The 20,548-nt window shown below is 47.3% G+C and overlaps 1 protein-coding gene across 1 annotated transcript; it reads right to left on the bottom strand.

Annotated features, from left to right (window-relative positions):
* Nucleotides 1-3,898: 3,898 nt before the first annotated feature.
* LOC116793755 (heat shock factor protein 3-like) lies at nucleotides 3,899-20,352 on the bottom strand. The gene is made up of 13 exons (XM_032701825.1): nucleotides 20,206-20,352; nucleotides 19,027-19,135; nucleotides 17,271-17,398; nucleotides 13,979-14,103; nucleotides 13,057-13,132; nucleotides 12,328-12,389; nucleotides 11,802-11,883; nucleotides 11,387-11,520; nucleotides 10,329-10,574; nucleotides 8,943-9,048; nucleotides 8,341-8,406; nucleotides 7,451-7,517; nucleotides 3,899-6,352 (listed from the first exon to the last, which is right to left on the bottom strand). Exons 1-13 carry the CDS (start codon nucleotides 20,350-20,352, stop codon nucleotides 6,021-6,023), a joined length of 1,680 nt encoding a protein of 559 aa, XP_032557716.1. The 3' UTR covers nucleotides 3,899-6,020.
* Between the last annotated feature and the right edge of the window lie 196 nt (nucleotides 20,353-20,548).

Here is a 20,548-nt window from a genome sequence, read left to right as displayed (position 1 = left end):
GAGTATGCTTTACCCCTCCTTCTGTTTTTTAAGTTATTTTTTAAAATGTTTTCCTTTGTTTCTTTTTATTCCTAAGCAACTATTTCTTCCTCTTTTCCTCCTTGCATTGCTTTCTGCTGAATAAGCTTTAGCAGGCACATTACACACACTCAGGTCTGAGAGAGAGCTCATAAGGAGCTGAACCACCAAGGTCCTCACAATTCACTTTCTCACCAGCTTCTCTGGGACACCCACCACTGTGTTTTAAGTTAAAATTCATGAAACAGCCAAAATTTTTACATTACCAGTGTGAAACAGATGATCATCATAGGCCCCTTCCAACAGAAATATTCTATATCACTGTATCACGTTTAAGAGATGGGGAATCCAGGTATACAAATCTAAAACCAAAAAATTCCCAAGAACTGCAGAGACCTGGGCTGCCCATCCCACTCCATCTCACAGGTGAAGCTTCCCTTCTCACAGAGCAATTTAACTGCTTGGTTTAATTGATTAATTGCTTTCAATTACAAGCCCTGATTGGGGCCATGTGCCTCTGCAGTGCCCTCAGACTACTTGGGAAACAGGTGAATATGTAGATGCCCAGAGAGAAAAAAAGGAACTTGTCAATGCAGAAAATCTTTGACACCGTGAAATTGTGGCTTCTCAACTGTAATGAGGTAATATTAATTAGAGGCTATAGTTAATCTATACAATTCAGTAGTTGAGCCTGAATTAGTCCTGTCTAGGAGAAGTATCTGTTTTCTACTGAAATATTCTTTTGAGGGATTTTACTGTCTTTTGCTGTCTTCTACAGCTCTTGATTTTTCTTCTGCTTCAATAAAGAATCTCTTCTGCTTCATTGCATTCAGCTAAACTGAAATGAGCCTTTGCTGTTGTTACACCCAAATTCAACATCCTGTCCTCAAATACAAGTAATTGAACTAATTCAGCCAAATCCTAGTCCCTGGTCTGGACACAGCCCTCCTGTAGCGACAGCGAGACACAGTTTGGGTCTGCAGTGGCACAGAGTGGGGCTCGGAGCAATCCGGGCTGTGAATCTGATTGTACTGACTCCAAAGTGGTGGCAATGGGGGAGGGGGGAAACGTTCTTATTGTCTTATATAAGGCTTAAAGGTGTCTCCACCTACATTGTCACTTGTAGGCAGCTTCACTCAGTTGTCATGTAACTTAACATTAAACCCAGAAGATTTGTGTATAGAGCCCTGGGAGCTCTGTTATTATCTTGCTCCTTTCCAGGTCTTTGCTTTCATTACCACAGCTTGCTTTTGCAGGTATTCTTACATCAGAGTAATTGAGACTTCATTCTGCAAAACTGTGGAGCCTAAAAGCACAATACATATGGAAGTGTGATTTATTTATGGTTTTGGCTACTTGTCATTAGCATTGATGCAATTATTACAATGTTACTAGTATGAGTTTGAATTTGGTTCTTTCAAGGTTCTCTGTTTCCCTGAAACTGATGATTTTACTACACACAATTTTCATGCCTTTAATTCTTAGAAAATCTTTATAACCTTGTAGTTATTTGTTACTCACTGCCTAGAGAATCATCTGTTTAAATAATTTCTTACCCTCTATTTGCAGTTATACTGTGATTAAAGAGGACATCTGACCAGCTTAAGGTCTAAATGTTTCTGAAAATATCCTACTTGATAACACGGGGGGAAAAGGCTCCACAAAGGTTCAGGAAATTTGGGGACCTGCTTTCACATCCTCCTCCTTGTGGCCTCTGTCAGAAATTTCCCATGAAATGCCACTGCAGCCGCTGGGATGGGGAGAAGTAGGAAAAGCTGCTGTGGGCTGCAGTGTTCACATACTTCTTGGTTCAAGGACTACATGAAGGTCAAATCAATGAAACTCCTTCCTGGGGAACACAGATGGCTGGAGGAGGGCAGAAGCCTAAATTGTCTTGAACTGAGTCACAAGGGAACTGTGCTGGTTTTGGCTGGGGTAGAATTAATTGTCTTCCTAGTGGCTGGTGTGGGGGGCTATGCTTAGGATTTGTGCTGGACACAGGGTTGACAACAGAGGTATGTTTTTGTTGCTTTTTTATTGCCATGCTGGGGAGGGGGCTGGGGGTACATGAGAGGTTGGGAGGAGACACAACCGGGACAGGTAACTCCAACTGACTTAAGGGATATTCCAGACCATATGACATCATGCTCAGTATATAAAACTGGGGAGGAAGGACAGGATGTTTGGAGAGATGGAGTTTGTCTTCCCAGGTCACTGTTATGTGTGATGGGGCTCTGGTGTCCTGGGGGTGGTTGAACACCTGCCTGCCCATGGGAAGTGGTGGATCAATTCTTCGTTTTTCTTTACTTGGGTGCATGGTTTTTGCTTTTCCTATTAAACTGTCTTTATCTCAGCCCATGAGCTTTGTAGCTTTTACCCTTCCAATTCTCTCCCCAGTCCTGGTGGTGAGGGAGTGAGCGAGTGGCTGTGTGGGGCTGGGCTGCTGGCTGGGGTGAAAGCATGACAGGAATGTATCCCTAGCAGGGTCTGGACCAACCAGGAAGCTGAAACTCAAACTATGTGACTAAAAACGACATGTATATATTTATTTACATATCTACGTTTACCTTTTTGGTTGGGGGACAGGGGCAGGAGAAGTCTTGTCCTTTATACAGTGAAGGACCACCATACCCAAGGTGACTGTGGCAGTATCCTCTTGCTTCTGCTTTGGCATCTGTGAAATCATGATGCTGCTTTTCAAAACAACCATCTTATTTTAGGAGAGGGCAAAAATATTCTGAGCATGGGTGGAAGGGGTGGCATCACAAAATCCAGGAGAGAAAGAGCAAAATCAGTTTTTCTTGTATTCTGGACCACTCCATTAGTAAGCACACAGGAGGTACGAACTGATGGCAGGGCTACTGTGGTCTGTGTGTGGAGAACTGGGCTGGAACAGTGCAAAAATGGTGCTGAAGGGAGCACGAGAGGGGCACTTGGCACTTCCTCACTCTGTGCTTGCCATGCCTGGGGGTGTTCTGTGAGTTACCAGCACATGGAAGACAAGGAAGAGCAACATTTCCTCCCCAGGCACAGGATGATAAAGCCAAGGAGCAAATGCAGCAGCCATGGGTGCTACTGCTGGAGGGGAAGGAAGCTCCAACCACAGTGAGGCCCCTGCACTCACAGGTAACAAACTGGTGACACACCAGGCTGCAGTGGTGAAGTGTCCCCACCCAGCTTGGAACATTAGGGGCTGGTGACCTGCTGGCCCTTGGACACAGGCTGGGCAGCACGTGGGCTGGGCTGCAGGCTCACTGGGCTGGGTTGCAGACAGACTTAGCAAAGGAGTCTGTCCATAGCTCCATGTGCCAACCCCACGGCCGTGTCCTCATCCTTATCCTGAAGTGGAACAGCATGTTTTACATAAACATCCTTTGCCTTGGCAGTAGAAACGATGAATAACTCCTTAACTCTAGGAAAATCCTACAAAGACTGTAAAAGCCCACTATGCCACTTACTCCTGGCACGGTCTGCACAGGGTGCCACATTTATCTGACACTGCAGCTGATCTGGGCTGTTCCTTGTTTCCATCTGGTATCTTCAGTAAATGTTTTAATCCATACCTTATGGAGCTGAGGGCCTTTCCTAGTGGAGTCTGTGGAGAACATGTGCACAGGTGCACTACATCTGCTGTATCTTTCAGCACACAGTATTCTGAGCTTTCAAATCACCCCCTTTGAAAAACCAGTCCCAGGTGCCCTCCCTGTGCTCAGGAAAGCAGGCACCAGGCTATCCTCAGCATCCTAGTTATTTCTGAACCAGCAGCAGCTGCACTGAGAGACGAGCATAATAGCTCTTAGTTTTGGAAAAATCAGTGAACAGGTTTGGGAACTGTTGGCACATAGAGAAAACATATGCAAAGAATGTACAGGAAACATAGTAATGGTTTTGCAATTCTTGCATTTAATTACTTCAGCATGTGGGTTTTTCTTGGTATTCAGCCTTCCCCTTTCCATTGCAATCTTTTGTAGGAAACTTGCATAAATAAACACTTTTCCCAGACCAGTACATAAACCAGATACACAGATGCACAAGCTTTTTTTTTTTTTACAGTTTTCTTAAGCCTTGGTTTCTTAACTTCTTAGGAGAGAAAGTGTAGTAAGAACTCATGATGCACTCAGACCCAACCCCCGATGGTGAGATGTGCTCAGGGGAGAGGACTCCATGACGGAAGAACATGACACCAACCCTTTACAGGAACTACCATCCAACTTGGGCAGGAAGTGAGAGGCACAGAGCAGCCTCCCCAAGAACTCTGCTGTCTGCATGGTGTTGTCAAACAGCGCACCAGAAAGGTCTGATTTTTACTGTTTCACTCTTGGCAAAATTGTGGCCTTTGGAGAGGAATCAACAAACCAAACCAGACCCAGGACAGATGTAACTTGCTCACCACCCCCCACTCCCTTCAGCTCACAAAAACTTGAGACTATTCAGCCCTTGGCCTCAAGTCAGTGAAAAGACTGTGAAAAGCTTGAATAATACAAACTTGACAAAAGGCAATTCAAAAGATAGAAACACGAAGGGTAACGAGGTAAGAACAGGTAAAAACACGGGAATAAGTGACACTGAAGGCGTTACACAGACACACATTCAGGAGCAGGACCTTCCTCTGCAGCTCATAGATTTGACAGTGAAGCACAAATCCAACGAAGTCAGGCCAGCACAGGTAACATGCATTATTATCTAGCAGGCTTCAGAATGTCTAATTACCTTGTATTCTTGAATACAAAAGAGCTCAAAACTTATTAGTTCAGGAACTTCAGAGAGAACAAAGCCTGTAGGAAGCCTGAATCCCCCAAACTGGAAAAAATTTCAAGTAATTGTGCTGGTAGGAAATATCAGGTGACATTATTAAAGGGGGTTTCTACCTGCATCCAGGCCTCTTGCAGCCCCAGCAGTTCTGTGTTGCTTCAGCACACAGCAGGTTTGTGTGGGCTCGTGTAACACTCGGTACCAGCACAGGGGAACTCGCTGCTCCAGCGACAGCAGGGCTGGGCTCCACAGTGCAGCTGCTCACAGAACTTGGGAAAACAGTGCAGAAAGAAATTCTGGGGAGAGACTTTTTGATGAAGCAGACACTACATTTTGTAATTTGCTGTCAAAGGACTTGGATGCATCTGGTTAATTTGGCTTTAAGATTCCACAGGCAGAAACCGCAGCACGAAGCCCCAGGTCTCCCCTTCTCATTTTAGGGGCAGCTGCTGGCCTTTCCTAGACATGAATCAGTCCTACTGACCATCTCCAAGGACACATGACCTGTGAGCTGGGGGCAGGTTACCCCAGAACTGCCATGCAATGTGCATGAGATATCAGCTATGCAGGGGGCAAGCACTTCCTACCACAACTCCTACAGTCTGGGGCAATGGATGTGTGCTAGCATGTTAAAAGTAATACTCCACAGTTAAAATGTCATTTTCCATAGGAAAAATGTTCCCTATACCTAGGAGCAGATCTAGGAGTACGAAAGATATCTAAGCAGATGCAAACAATTGTAGCCACAAACCATCAAAAAAGAAATCTCAAATTAAAAACGAAATTTAAAACCAACTTAATTCCAAACAGTAGACAAGCCACCTATTGAAGCAGGCTCTCCAAAGAGTAAACCCAGGTTTAAAATATTACACACCACATTACTATCCAGCTAACAAAAACAAACAGCATCCCCCCCAACAAAAAAAACCCAGCCAAACTTTACAAACAGGATACAAACAGATTTCCTCTTGCAATAAGGATACTGGATAAAAAGTTATGGAATACACTGTGGTATGTTTACAGGGAGGTTGTTATTCCCTTCTGCCTAGTGCCTTCACTCCACCAGCTTTTGTTCTGAGCTTGTGTTCAGTTCTCCCAGATGTGCTCCTTGCTTGGAACAAGAGAACTTCCATTTGTCTGTGCAGAACAGGGTCTCCAGGAAGCAGGTGAGGACAAAGCTCACACTTCTTGCTGCTCCAGTCCTGTGGTGGCTATTCCACAGCACTAAGCCAGTTACAGATATTCTGAGTTCAAGAAGTTTCTATCTCAGAGGCCTCATCTATGAAGTTAGCAACAGGACTAAGGAGCAGGAGTGGAAACAGTTTATACTCTCCATTCCCATCCTCTGGGAGGAGAGGTGGATCACCCATTCCCAGGGTGTCCAGAGACTCAGCCTGGCTTGCTGGAGCTGTGAGTGGCACAATGGTTCCACTGCCTGATGGAGACTGGAGAGCAGGTTTCTCCTCCAGGGGAGGCAGCAGAAAGTCTTTTGGATCCTCCATCTTTCCTGCAACTTCACCTGAGGGTTGTTCTTCAAATAAGGAAAGCAGAGGGTTGGCCCTGTACTGGATCAGCTGCATATCTGAGGGAAAACAAACAGTTCAAAGCGTTTCACTAAGTGAAGGCTCTTATTCAAGGCAAGAAAACCTGGAGAGGCTGCTTCAGACTTGGTGCACTACAGGAAGCCTCAAGATGGGCTTGGAAAGCCCCTACACCCATGGCTGCCAGAGTCGAGCCAAGATCCTGTGTCTGCAAACATCAGGGTCTGAAGCTCACTCCAAGCCTCTGATTCCCATGGCATGTAATGGCAGCACTGCAGTGGCAACCCAGCAGCACTGCCCTTGGGGGGTCACAGCACTGCCCTTGGGGGGTCAGAGCACTGCCCCTGGGGGGTCAGAGCACTGCCCTTGAGGGGGGGTCACAGCACTGCCCCTGGGGGGTCACAGCACTGCCCTTGAGGGGGGGTCACAGCACTGCCCTTGAGGGGGGGGTCACAGCACTGCCCTTGAGGGGGGGGTCACAGCACTGCCCCTGGGGGGATCACAGCACTGCCCTTGAGGGGGGGGTCACAGCACTGCCCCTGGGGGGATCACAGCACTGCCCTTGAGGGGGGGTCACAGCACTGCCCTTGAGGGGGGGTCACAGCACTGCCCTTGAGGGGGGGGTCACAGCACTGCCCCTGGGGGGATCACAGCACTGCCCCTTGGGGGTTCACAGCACTGCCCTTGAGGGGGGGTCACAGCACTGCCCCTGGGGGGATCACAGCACTGCCCTTGAGGGGGGGTCACAGCACTGCCCTTGAGGGGGGGTCACAGCACTGCCCCTGGGGGGGGTCACAGCACTGCCCCTGGGGGGGGTCACAGCACTGCCCCTGGGGGGGTGGTCACAGCCTGCATAGGAGATACTGCCACAAGGACATCTGCAGTTCTGCTCCCCATTGTGGAACCTGTGTCATGTTTCTATGTGAAAAAGGAAACAGTCAGCACCACCACAGGGAACAGGATGGGCCTCTTGAGACTGAGGCACAGCTTCAAGATCAGTGAAACACCCCAGTCTTCACAAAAATTTTAAACTCAAAGAAGGAGATAAACCATATTACAGGCTACAAAAATTCAATTTCAATACCAAGTTTTGGAAGAGTCTGGAGCTGTCATAGTGCTCAGTGTTCCTTCCTACCCACCTTTGCTTCCTGCTGTTTCCCTCTCACTCACTCCCAGACCTTCAGTGCTCTCTGCCAAGTTTTCCATCTGAAATAAAGCAGACAGAGAGTTAAGATAGAATGTTTAACAACAACAAAATTGAAGTCTTTACTGACTGGTTAACAGAATTAGAGGTGAAAGAGAAGGGAAGAGAGATGGAACAGCTGAGGAATGAGCCCATTGTTGCACACGAGGGCCTGCACACTGCTCTCAGAAGGACGCCCAGTCAAATACAGACAAACTTAACTTACTAGGTCAAAAAAGCTTCTGACTGGCAAATATTTGTTTTACCTTCCAAACCAGAAACTTTATTATAATCTGTCTTGTTGGGATAACAGTAAAACATGATTTCATTATGCAATTAAATTTTGCAGGCACTGCTTAAACACAGCTGCATTTTACATCAGCTGTAGTATAAACTCTTCTGAGTGGGAAGTCCTAATTTAAATATTATTTCAGGACTACAACAAAAATAACACAAGAGGTTTTTTTAATAGTATGAATCCATTTTAGGAATTGGACTAAGAGAAGTTTGTGCTGAGCTTCTGTATATCCTCTAAGGAAACCCCATACAACCACATGCAGAACAAACCGGTGTATTGCGTTACAATTTTCATTTAGTACTTTTCCTTCAGTTTTCAGACAGGCATTTCGAGTGTGTGACTACACTAGGAATGCAGGACTGGAAATTATCTTGAGATCCCTGTTAAATTCCTACATGCCAACACTGATAACTGACACCCTGGGGTCAGCCAGAAGGGATGAACTGGCAGTTTCAGGCTGTGCCCCAGCCCCACCCTCATGCTGCATCTCACATGATTCAGCTCCCAGAATTCGCCTTTCCCACCAAAGAAGCAAATGTTACTCTTACATTTTCCATACCAGGCGGTGTTTCCATCAAGTTCATATCCAGGGCTGGCAGCTCGGGATTAAATGTCTGAAAATAAAACCAGACCATATGTCAACTAATAAAGTTCTTGAAACAAAACTGCAGAGGCTCCTGAAGGGATGGTAGGAACAGCGTGCTGCTCCTTCCACTGAAGCATGGGGACAGTGGCTCCTCCATGGGCCTCCAGCCAGGGGCTTTGACCTGTGGCAGTAAACTGAGGTGACAGGAGAAGAAAAGGTCACCATATTTCCCAGTGATTCCAGGAATACAGCTGAGTTTCACTCCATATCATAAAGCATAATCAAACACACAGTCAGGATGTGATGATATGTGACTGAGGATTATGAAGGACAAGCAAGGCTTCCCTCTTGAGTTATGTAGAACAGAAATCCTGCATGACCTGGGAAAGGCTTCCAATGTTACCCTGTACACTGTAAATGCCTACGAATCATACTATCTGTAACTATTTGCTTCTCAGGATGTTTCCCCTCCTTACCCATTACAACATCAAATAAACCAGTAACATTTTATGATGCAACTTGAGCAGTATTTCTCAGAAATCATAACAGTGAGAAGACACTCACGTCGCTGAATGCTTCGGCACCGAAGTTGTACTGCTTCCCTGACAGCATTGCTTGGAGCTCTTCAAGGCTGGCATCAATGCAGTTCAGAAAATCCTGAATTTCTTCTCTAAAAAACCAAAATGACATAGTACTGTAAGGCACAGTTAGCAAGCAGGGACTTCTCTTCCCCCACGAAGCAGGTTGCTTACCATCCAGAATAACCCAACAGATGAAACCGCATTCCTGCATCACCTTTCACTCCAGCTTTGAGGTACAGGCGCAAGGAAGACCACGTGAACAGCAAGCACAGCAACAGCTACTGGGTGAAAAAGCAGTTCCTCCCTCCACACCTACTTCCTCCCTCATTTTAATATCTGGTGAATGTTCTCAGATCCCAGCCTGTACACCAGTATGTGTTTAAACTAAGGTCTGATGGTTTTCCCCTGAACAATAAATGACAAGCAAAGGGATGGAAATAATCTGGGCCTGAAGGAACTCTACCTACTTTGAAACATCAGCTTGTTGCCAAATTGGACATGTTTCCAGGGACAGTGGGCAGGAATTGAAGGACAGTGAAGGAAGGGAAAAGATGGCTGCAGGCACAGTGCCCATACCAAGTGTCTTGCTGTGCCATCAGCTCCTCCTGTACTGAATTCTCAGCTGTGAGGAACGGGCAGCTCCCAGTGCCCAAGAGGGAAGGTACTGCAGGGCCTTCAGATCACACAAGTGCTGGGACACCATCCCAGACCTTCCTACCTGCCACTGACCACAGCAGGAGAGCTGTAGGAGCAAGAATCAAAGCAGGTTCCTCAATCCAGCTCTCCTGCAGCCGCAGTGACGGCGCTGGCAAAGCTCAGGGGCTGAAGCAGAGCTGGGAGCTGCACACAGGTGGTGTGGAGTGGGAACCCACAGCCTGCATCCCTCATCCAGGGGTGTCTGATCTGACAGGGCACCTGGGAACACCTCTACAGGAAAGAGGGGTAGAGAAAGGAAAGAACACTGAGCTGACACCCACTGGCCACTGGAACAATCCACGTCCAGGTCCCAGGAACAAAATGGCCACAGTGCATGCCCGAGATCAGTGCCCTTCACCTGCTGCTTGGCAGCTCCTGGCAGTGCCAGCAGCGGGCTGATGGGACAGACTGACCTTCACAGGCCCTAGGATGGACACACCAGCAGTCAGGCACACTAGTTACCACAGAGGTGACAGGGGAACTTGCCCTTTTACAGTGTGTGATGCCAACCCTTGGCTTTTTCAAGCCCTGCTAGCAGAGGCACAGAGAATTCACTTCATCAATGACAATTCAAAAGCTGATTCCCTACATTCTGCCAAACACATCCTCCAAAACTCCAACAAGACCCCACAAGGTGATGACAGTGTAACAGTTTTCAGAAACAAGTTAATACCTGTCCAGCAAAGGATCATTTTGATTTCCAGAGTTGTTCTCATTCAAGATGGAGTCAATCACTGACACGGGGTCCTCTGGAGCATTTGGTTGTGCAGTGTGGAGTTCCAGAGCAGCATTGCCTATTTCACTGGATTTGCTGACATCATTTACAGGAACTGGTGGGACAGGTTCTGCACAATTTAACTCACTTGGCTGTGATACTTGACAAAGAGGTAAGCCGGGATCCACAGCTGCCTGTGGCTCTCTAAAATGTAACCCCAAGAGAAACAACACGCAGGAGAATTCATCAGCTGCACTGCTATTCATCTCAGCTTTAGCATCCCGAACCTTAATAACACCAAGCCAGTCGAGAGTTCAAACAATGAACTGGTTTTTAGAAAAAGCAGCAAAGTGTCTTCCTAAAGGCAGATGAAGAATTTCTTATTACAGCTTATACAGAGAGTACATATCAGGGCAAAACACCCCATTTTCCCAGGCTAAAAGCAGCAATATAATACATGGAAATTAGGCAGGAGGGAAACTCCTAACAGACAGACTCTCAAAAGAAAAGATTCCAAATTGGTCCGTATTTCACTCTGGGTGTTATAAACTAAATGGGTTTTCACTAGAATCTGCTGCCACACAGAGGATGTCTTCCCTAGGCTATGCTTAGTGAGAGAAGTACCGAGACTGGAGATAAAACTATACATCTTGATTTGTCTGTCAGTAACCTATATACATTTTGGATTGTTCATTAGTCACCTCTATATGCATTTAGGTCCCCGTTCAGTCGAAAAGTCAAGTATGTGCTTATTTGTTGAACAGGCAGAAAAGCCTCAGCAAATCAAACCTGAAGCGCCCATCAGCCTGACAGGCCTCCAGGTGCTCCTGAAGAGACACAAGCTCTGACCATGACCAGTGGTACATGCTGTAAAAAGGAGAGCCTACAACAGGCCTTGTCATGCACAAACGGTGTGAACATTCAGAGAGGCTGTTTCCCAGAATCCACGTGGAATCACCAACATCAACATAACTACCAGTTAACAACCCAAGCATAAACATGTGCTTTGGACATACCTGGCTCTGCCACTCGTGTGTGCCACGGCGAGGAGGCCGTCAGTGGCATTTTCCAGGGTGTCAGTGATATCTCGGATGATGAGACCTGTGCCATTTCCATCCTCTTCATCTGCACTATGTTCGGAAAAAGCCATCTGCAAATACAGCACAGAATGAGTAAACCACAGGCTCTGACCTTTTCTTTTTTTATTTTGAAGCCCCATTCTTCTTGCAGCTTCTCTTTCCTGTTCAGATTTTATCTGTGACCAGTTGTACTGATTTGCACGACTCTACAGCCAGAGCAATGCTCTAAAGCTGCCCATTGCAAAAGGAAGAGCATTTGATAACAAGATTAGTGTATTTGTAGCTACAGGGTAGACTGGTATCCCCAGGTATCATTCTGTTCAACCCACTGCCTCTTTCCCTGGACACTTACAGCTTGGCCACTCTCCACAGGTATGCGGACGTACTGACGGCTGTACTTGGAGGGTGAAGCACCTGCAGCGTCCGTGAGAGACCTGAGAAAACCAACGGCTTTAGTACATCGTTAGTTCCACAGGAAGGAGCTGCAGCAGTGCCAAATACATGCAGTAATAGTAAGGACAATCATTCTTTCCCTCCTAAGAAGCCTGGCTCTTGGGAATGTGTGTCAGGAAGGGCACTGCAGGCAGTCTGCACTACACATACGCTGTGTTTAGAAGAAGTCAGTCACATGTGCATGTTTTGAGAGTTATCACTTCCAATAACCCTGCCCTTTGGAACTGAGTATGTATAGAATATTCTCTCCCTGCCTATTTTTTTTAGTGGTAAGGAGGAAAATCTTTATTTTGTGTTTGATTCAACTTCCATTGGCTTTCTCAAGTTTGAATATACAAGTAATAAAAATATAGTTCATACACTAGAAGCCAATTTATGCCTATAATTCACATCTGACACGGATCTGGGACCTATAAAGTAATTACCTTTTTCTTTTGACCCCAACAATGTAATTTCCTCGCATCAAACTTAGTATAAATTGAAGAATCTAAAAAGGAAAAACAAGGGAAAAAAACCAAAACCAAGTGGTCAGCATAGCAATCCTAACATCAAATTCTTAATTCAGATTTTACTATAAAATGATGCAGTTATGTGACTGAAATTAACAGGTAAATTAAAAATCCATTTGCAATTGTATCTTAAGAAACAAAACAAGAGTTACAAACTGCATAGAACTTATCCCACTTCCACAGTTGGGGGTTTTTTTTTTGAAACGCAATATAACAGCACAAGTCACTAGAGGATTCCAGACCAGAAACAGCTGAGGGATAAACCAGAGAAAATTTGTTCCAGTGCACAAGCTCCTACAGTTTCCAGGTTCCATATTCACTTCACAAGTGGTCTAAGTGTGTCCTGGTCCAAGATCTTTCACAGACTCGGTTCCATGTGCCTGCAATCTTGTGTTCTGGGCTCCTGTTACCATGCACTGCCTCCACACACTGACATTCTACTATGACTTTTCCTTAGTGCTTTGCTCGTGGTTCTTTACTGTGCTACTTCTGGGACACTCAGGAACTGTGAACATTTTCTTTGTGCTGTATCAATACAGCCTGTTCAGCTCTGTGTCATTTGTCATTCTACATAAGCAAAGAATGCCATGAAGTATCACAGAGGCAGGAATAAGGATGGTAGCACTGAAGATGCTGCAATGGTACCTTAGACAGCAGCTTCTGTTGTTGACTGTGCTTCTGCCTTAGAACTGCCACTTCTTTCCACAGGGCCTTATTTTCTCTGCAATGCAGAATAAATCAGAAGACAGAGGATGAACAGAGTTTACTTTATATGCTCTAGTTTTACAGCTTTCAAACTTTCACAGTACCTTGCAGGACTAATGACAACATTCCCTCTATGGATAACTAACTCTCAGGTAATCCAATCCACTAGCATAAACTCTGGGTTAATTTAACTCCATTTTCCATCAGGCAGGACCAAACACTCAATAAGTGCACCCTCATCCTCTGCTACTCCACCAATAATCTCAATCTGAGGTATTCCTTCAAAGCCTCAAAGCTGTCAAATAAAGACTGTGTTACACTCAGCCTGTTTCCAAGCACCGACAGCCTCAGGACAGGCTCAAAGGTGGTGTTCAAGGTGGTGTTGGGTTTTTTTAAAGAAACAGAGGGAGTAAGGTATCTCCTGAACTCTGGTTGATACCTGCTGGCATACCAATGACCTAAATGAATTACCAGTGCCTATATGAAGAGGATCTGTGGGAACAGAGATGAGGATGTGCAAAGTCCACTTCCAATTAGAAAGAAAACCAAACACTAATTGTCCCTCACTGCATCTAACCCTGTTTGTGTTCAGAAAAGGAAATGTTTTGATTGCCCTAAAAAGCTGCTGGCAACCAAAGTGAAATCTCAAGACAGTCAACAAACTCCCAGTCTTAATCTCCAGTCTGTAACTGAATTATAAAAACACACAAGATTCAGAATGTTGTGTGGGGTGGAATGGGCATTCTTAGGAAAAAATACAGCTTCACCTGTTTCCAGTCCAAATGAAACCCATATTTAGCCAAGCTCCACCAGATATAAGCCACATTTAATGTATAAGCGCCTCCGAAACAGCTGAGTCTACCTCTTCATATTAGCCAGCCTGACATCCATGTTGTTCTGCTGCTCTCTCATCTCCTGCACCTCGGACAGGACTTTGTGCAAATCCTCCGTGCAGACCTTGAGATCCTCGGTTCTCACTGCAGACACCTAAAATAGGTACACATGTTTTACTACAAACAGTGCCTCGCATACTCCTTGCTGCAGGGAGAGTGCAGTCAGTCTGCAGAACAGGGACAGGCTCTGCTACGAGACCAGGTAACACTGTAATTCTTACATGTCACAAAACACCACAACTGCTGTATGTGACAGTCCTTAGGACAGTCTGCACTGTACGAAAAAAACAAGATGTCAGTGAAAAGATGAGATTACCACTTTGTACCTGAAGACAGTAGATTCATGACTGTAATTCATGATAAAAACCACTGACTGCAAGGGGCTTTCCCTGGGGGCTCTCTGCCCTCTAGTGTCACAGGCAAACACCAGCCAAAAGCAAAACACAATTGACAGTGGAAGAAGAACAAGATGATCATATTCCTTCTGGGTGTGAGTACATCTGCCAGCAGAGGAGTAAAAAATTTCCATTAAGTTCCTGGAGGATGAAGGTGTCAAGTTAGATGCATCCTACTCGATCTGAAAATTTGTCCCACACCACCTGAATTGCAGATTCCCATATTGGTGTTTCCTCTACTACCTCTCTGCTCAGTGATATTCCAAAGGTACAGAGACTTGTCTCCAGAAAGAAGAGTCCAATCCGCTCTTCTGCCCATAGCAGAATCTGTGAATGTTGCCACTTCAAATGATGGTGGAAGAGCCACCAGAAAGCAAAAAGCTCACTACCTCCTTCCTGCACTTCTATGTTAAAGATTTTCTGGTTCCTTCAGGAACTCTCTCTGCAGCGGGAGCATTGCTAGCTATGACACAATTCAGGATTTTGAAAAAGACAGGTCTAGTGCATCACAGCTCGGAATGACACATCCAGGTTTTGTGGGCATCATTTTAAACATCATTTTGCCAAATACTGACTATGATGGAACCAAACGGAGTTGCACCAGATATCCCTCCCAACCTACAGCATACTGGGAGTTTTCTTCTTATTCTACTAAATTCCAAGCAGGAGGTGAAAGCATCTGGAATTGGCCTGCTGAGGTGTGAGATAACTTCCACACAGGTTGGCTAACAGATCCTGTCTTCCAAAGGGCAAGGGGATGGTCAGAAGCAGACCTATGGTGTTATAAACCAACATCCCACTCCTTCATGCTGGAACAGAACACAGCTGTTGTGCAATCACTCCTCAGACATGACTAACTATTTTCTTAACACAATCCTGTGATGCAAAGGATTGGCTGAAGGGTCTGACAGTTCTCCTCCCTGTCTGCAGTTTAGAAGCTTCACTGTTTGTTGCAGGTACTAACTTATGCTAATGTACCCAGGGTGCATCCCAAACGGAATTCATGGCTGTCTGATTTCTTTTCAACACACCATCTCTCCATGGGGAAGACACCCGAAAGATGCAGGCAGCAGGTGGGAATTTCAAATGTGGCCAGCCTCTAAAAAAAGGCTCCAACTAAAATATTCTGCCCAAGTGCACGGAACTGCTCTTCAGTCTCCAACTGGCTAATTAGAGTGGTGAGGCCCTGACACAACCAGTCCAGAGAAGCTGCAGCTGCCCCATCCCTGGGAGTGTACCAAGTCAGGTTGGATAGGGCTTAGAGCAACATGGCAAGTGGGAGGTGTGCCTGCCCACAGCAAGGGGGTGGAATGAGATGAGCTTTTAAGGACCCTTCCAACTCAAACCATTCTGGGATTCCATGAAGACACACAGGGTGTCTGCACACCAGCAGAGTTAACAGTGAAAGGGAATAAGTAAAGCAAGTCCTGCATTCAAACCTGCATTCCTGACAGAGGCTTGAAATCCGGTTTATAGCCAATACTGGAATATGGCTCCATTCCAGGCAGTAAAACAGCAAGAAAACTAATAACTGTTTTGCAAAAAAATCACTAATATTTCCTGTGCAACAAAGAAAATGTTTCACCAACCTATTCAATACTTTACATGGATGTCCTTGGCACTAAGCAGAGCTTTTGTCTTTTCATCTAGAACACTCCACCCAGTGCCCCACCCCTGGGACACACAGTGCCACACCTGTCGTCACTGGCTGCCTGCCCCAACACGTGTGGTGCTGGACACGCGTGGTGCTGGGACACGCGCGGTGCTGGGACATGCGCGGTGCTGGGACACGGGCGGTGCTGGACACGCGTGGTGCTGGGACACGCGCGGTGCTGGGACATGCGCGGTGCTGGGACACGGGCGGTGCTGGACACGCGTGGTGCTGGACACGCGCGGTGCTGGGACACGCGCGGTGCTGGGACACGCGTGGTGCTGGGACACGCGCGGTGCTGGGACACGCGTGGTGCTGGGACACGGGCGGTGCTGGGACACGCGTGGTGCTGGGACACGGGCGGTGCTGGGACACGCGTGGTGCTGGGACACGCGCGGTGCTGGACACGCGTGGTGCTCACACGGGGGGAGCACCGGCCTGAGCCAGCACCGGGGAATCGATTCTGGCTCCGAGCAGGGGCAGCTCAGCGAGGAATCGATCCAAACACAATTGTGGCTCTCCAGCCTACCCTGGGCTTTTATTACCCTGGGCAATGCAGCCACACCTGACGACAGCCTAAAGAAAAGATTCTGCCGTTCAAATGTCAACATGATGTATCATGATACTCTCTTCCTTAGGATATTATGGGCAGTAATGTGTCAAGAGAAGATGAATATCTGTGCAGAAACAGGTCAGACAAGGCCTGAACGTACAAAAGAAAACCAGAAAGTGCTCATAAAGATGTAGCTTAGTGGCAACATAGTTTTGGAGGAACACTATAATTTATGCAAACTCACCCAAATGAAATGATTACTGATGCCCTTGCTAATTTTCAATGAGTCCCAAATGAAACTGTATTTCTTTTGCTTCTTTCACTTTGTGCCTCTCTCCGAGTTGGAGACGCTGACAGAACTGCAGACTGTGATAAGCTGCAATCAGGGATATGAGCTCTGTGGAAAGGGCTCTTGTTTGATGGAGATGCAGAATGTGTCCTATCCCAGCGCATTGCCAACAGCAGGGAGGGTTTTGTCTAAGTGCTGGCACAAGGAGGCCCAGCTAAGCACCAGCATGGCATCGTGAGTGAGTTACTAAGGTTTGCATCAGGATATACAACCTTGTTTCCCATGGCATTTGCTGGCTCTGAAACACCCATACATGCTGTTAATAAGCCATTTTTCATGACACAGTGAAGTAAACATTGTGCTTAGACTGTACCTTGCGCTTGATGTTTTCCAGTAAATGTGCCTTCCCTTGCTTGAAGAAAGGGTGCTGGAATTCAATGACTGAGCTCTTCTCTGCTGTAATGATACCATTCTCCAGAGCAATCACCTTCCTGAAACCATCTGTGGAGAGGAATCAGCAAAGGCATTTCTCCCAGTGCAAAGCTGACTGTTACAACATACAGCTTAAGAAAACTCCAAGGCTACCAAAATATCCAAAGCACCACAGTTACTGGAAGCAGAACCTGTGAAAAACAGCCAAAGCAGCTTTTGCTGGTGCTCAGTGATTTCACTGCTTTGATCTTCACAGCTAGAGAACATGTCCACAGTACCATGGAACGCCCTGGCAGGCTGCACACACAGCTGTGTGGCAGAGGTCACCAAGTGTCCATGGGCAAGACAGTCATGTCCAAACCACAATAGCAGTTAGTTAGAAACGAGATTTGTTATGACATCTTACACAGAATCTTGTCCCAGTGCAAGCAGAGGAATGGTACACCTTCCCCTTTCATCCCCGACAACTACATATCAAAGCAAATGCTGTCATGCACCACCATGGTCTACAGAATAAAGCAAGATAGGGAAGTTAGTTCCCTGCCTGTGCAAATACTTGCAGCAGAGCACCTCCTCCAAGTATGGAGAACTGTCTGCACAAAGTGAGACATTGCCAGCTCTATTTCCATCACTGTTTAAGCACCACAGGGTGGAGGCAGGACAGAGCTGACAGACCAATCCATCTCTCTCCTCGCTCAAGGTTTTAACACAGTTAATGCATTCCAGTTTCGCTGTGCCCCAACAGAGTTGGCGTTATGGAGCCAGGATAGGTCCACCAGGAAAAGGAGGCTGCCACTGCATTGCACGCCTTCATAGGAATATTTGCATTTTCCCATTTACCCTGGCTACAAAGGAAGTGACAATTGTTTCTTTGGATTACCCTTTGTCACTCAAGTTAACAGGGTCACAGAAACAGGAGCACATGACACAAAGAACTGCATCTACACTCTGTCCAAAGACTAAACAGGTGTGCCTTCTCTCACATCTGACAAAATCTATACAAGCATCAGCTAGAGAGACCAGGCAAACTACTGGACATGGACAGAGAGCTCCTCCCTCTCACTCCCAATGAAATTCTAACTAAGGCAGCATCTCCTGTGCACTTTGCCCCTCCACTGGGCCCAGAAGCTTCTGGAGCTATTCCTGCTGGGTGCTGCAGTCTCTCTCTCACAGCATCCCTTTGCCTGGCTACGCTGTACATGTGCTATACAGTGCTGCCACATGATGCTCACAAGCACAGAAAATGTAATGAGAAACATAGTCCAGCTCAGCCCATCAGCAGGACTGATCAGGCTCCAACACAGCAATGCAAGCAAAAGCAGTGGCAGCCCCAAATCCAGGCAATTTTTTTCACATTCTAGGAGTATGGGTGTATTCACAGCCTTTGCTCCCCAGGGTACACATATGTTTGCTGCTACATTAACAGCACCACTGGAGCCCAGGGAACCCCACCCTGGGGGGTTCTTACATATTCTTACAGCTGTTGCTCTAAAGGACTTGGAGCTGAAACACAAAAACCAAAGACTAAGCCAAGCTCCACCATCAGTGTTTTCTTTTGCAAAGCAAACTCAAGGCCAGAACCCAGGTTTTCAGGGATGAGACTTGCCAAATCCACTTGCTTGTTTAAAGAAATCCAAAATGAAGCCAAGGAGCAATGAACTTGGCAGAGAGAACACGTAGCAACAGCTGATGCTTACACATGTTGAGCTGCCGTATGAAGCTGGAGATATTGTTGTGTTTGAAGTACTTGGGGAGCAGCTCCTTGGCAAACCTCTGCTCATCCAGAATGCAGAAATTCTCGCCATTCTAGGAAATAAACAGGAGTAACAGTTAATGAACAAGCACAGCTTTCCTTAGATGTTGCTCTTAAGTGAAGACCATAAATCAGCAGAGACGGTTCTGACAGCAGAAAAGAGCAAAACACTTCACCAAGGGAACTGCCTGTGGGAATACTTCTCAGTACTTGGGACTGGACTAAAAAATTTTAATACAGAGACACAGTTACATGGAACACTTCTATTGAATAGGGATTTTCTTAAAGCCCTGATGCTTTGATCTTAATCCAAAGCAAAATTGTTCTAAAAACCTGCTCTCCTTGTCCACAGGAAACATAAGCATTGCTCAAACACAATGGAATTCACACCACTAGAGAGATTTCATCTCCCTTCATCAGTCTGACCAGCTCCTGACAAGATTATTCCATTGTACGTGCTACGTCATCACTAAAAATAACCAAGTAACGTTGCTGTTAGTTGTCTGAACCAAAAGTTCAGACAACACAACCCAGCGGTGACCAGGGGTAAGTGAGACACCAGCAGTCCCAGATTTATCATATGCTCAAGATCAAACTTCCTGGAAGCGGCCAGACTTTTTCTGCATCACTTTTAATGCTATTCACAAAGAGAACAAAAACACTGTGTTTCTTTTTATCTTTTCCTTGTAAAGGACAAACGGCTAAAAACAGTGGAGAAAATCCCTCGGATTTAAAAATGACAAGGACAAAAATAAACACGGTGCTTGTCTGGGGTGTGTGGTCTGTGTGTCCATGCCCTGTGCCCGCGGGGCGCATCTGCCTCCGCTCCGCAAAGAAAACTAACAGTTAATGACTCCTTTCCCCACCCGACGCCGGTGACCGGGAATTTGGGACCGGCCCCCGGGCCGCACCGGGGGGTGCGCGGGCAGCGCGGCGTCCCGGCCACAGCCGCGGGGCTGCCCCACCGGGCTCGGGGCGCTGCGGGCAGCCGGGGATCCTCCCCCTCCCTCGCCGCCGCCGCCGCCGCCGCCCGGCCCGCAGGGCCCCGCACGGCCCCGCACTCCCCACCACCCCGAGCCCTCCGCGCAGGCCTCCCCGGGCCGGGCCCGCGCGGCCGCCTCACCCTGCTCCAGCAGATGACGTCGTCGCTGTCCGGGTCCTCCAGCAGCGCCCAGAGCTTGGCGAGGAAGCCGGGGACGGGCGCGGGGCCGGGGCCGGGGCCGGGGCCGGGCGCGGCGGGGCCGCGGGGCAGCGCGGGCGCCTCCCGCATCCTGGGGCCGGGCCGGGCCGGGTCGGGTCGGGCCGCGGGGCCGCTGCGCGCACCGCGGGGCGGGGCCGGCGCGCGGGGCGAGCGCTCATTGGCGGAGACCGCCCGGCCCCGCCCCGCGGCCGCGAGCGTGGCGCTTGTTGTGCTCCCAGGCGAGCGCGCGGCCGCGTGACGTCACCGCGCGCATTTAAAGGGGCCC

Source organism: Chiroxiphia lanceolata, chromosome 14 (assembly GCF_009829145.1).
Source record: "Chiroxiphia lanceolata isolate bChiLan1 chromosome 14, bChiLan1.pri, whole genome shotgun sequence".
NCBI classification, from domain to species: Eukaryota; Metazoa; Chordata; class Aves; order Passeriformes; family Pipridae; genus Chiroxiphia; species Chiroxiphia lanceolata.
Note: the sequence above shows the minus strand (reverse complement) of the source record. Positions and strands in the feature narration are given on the sequence as shown.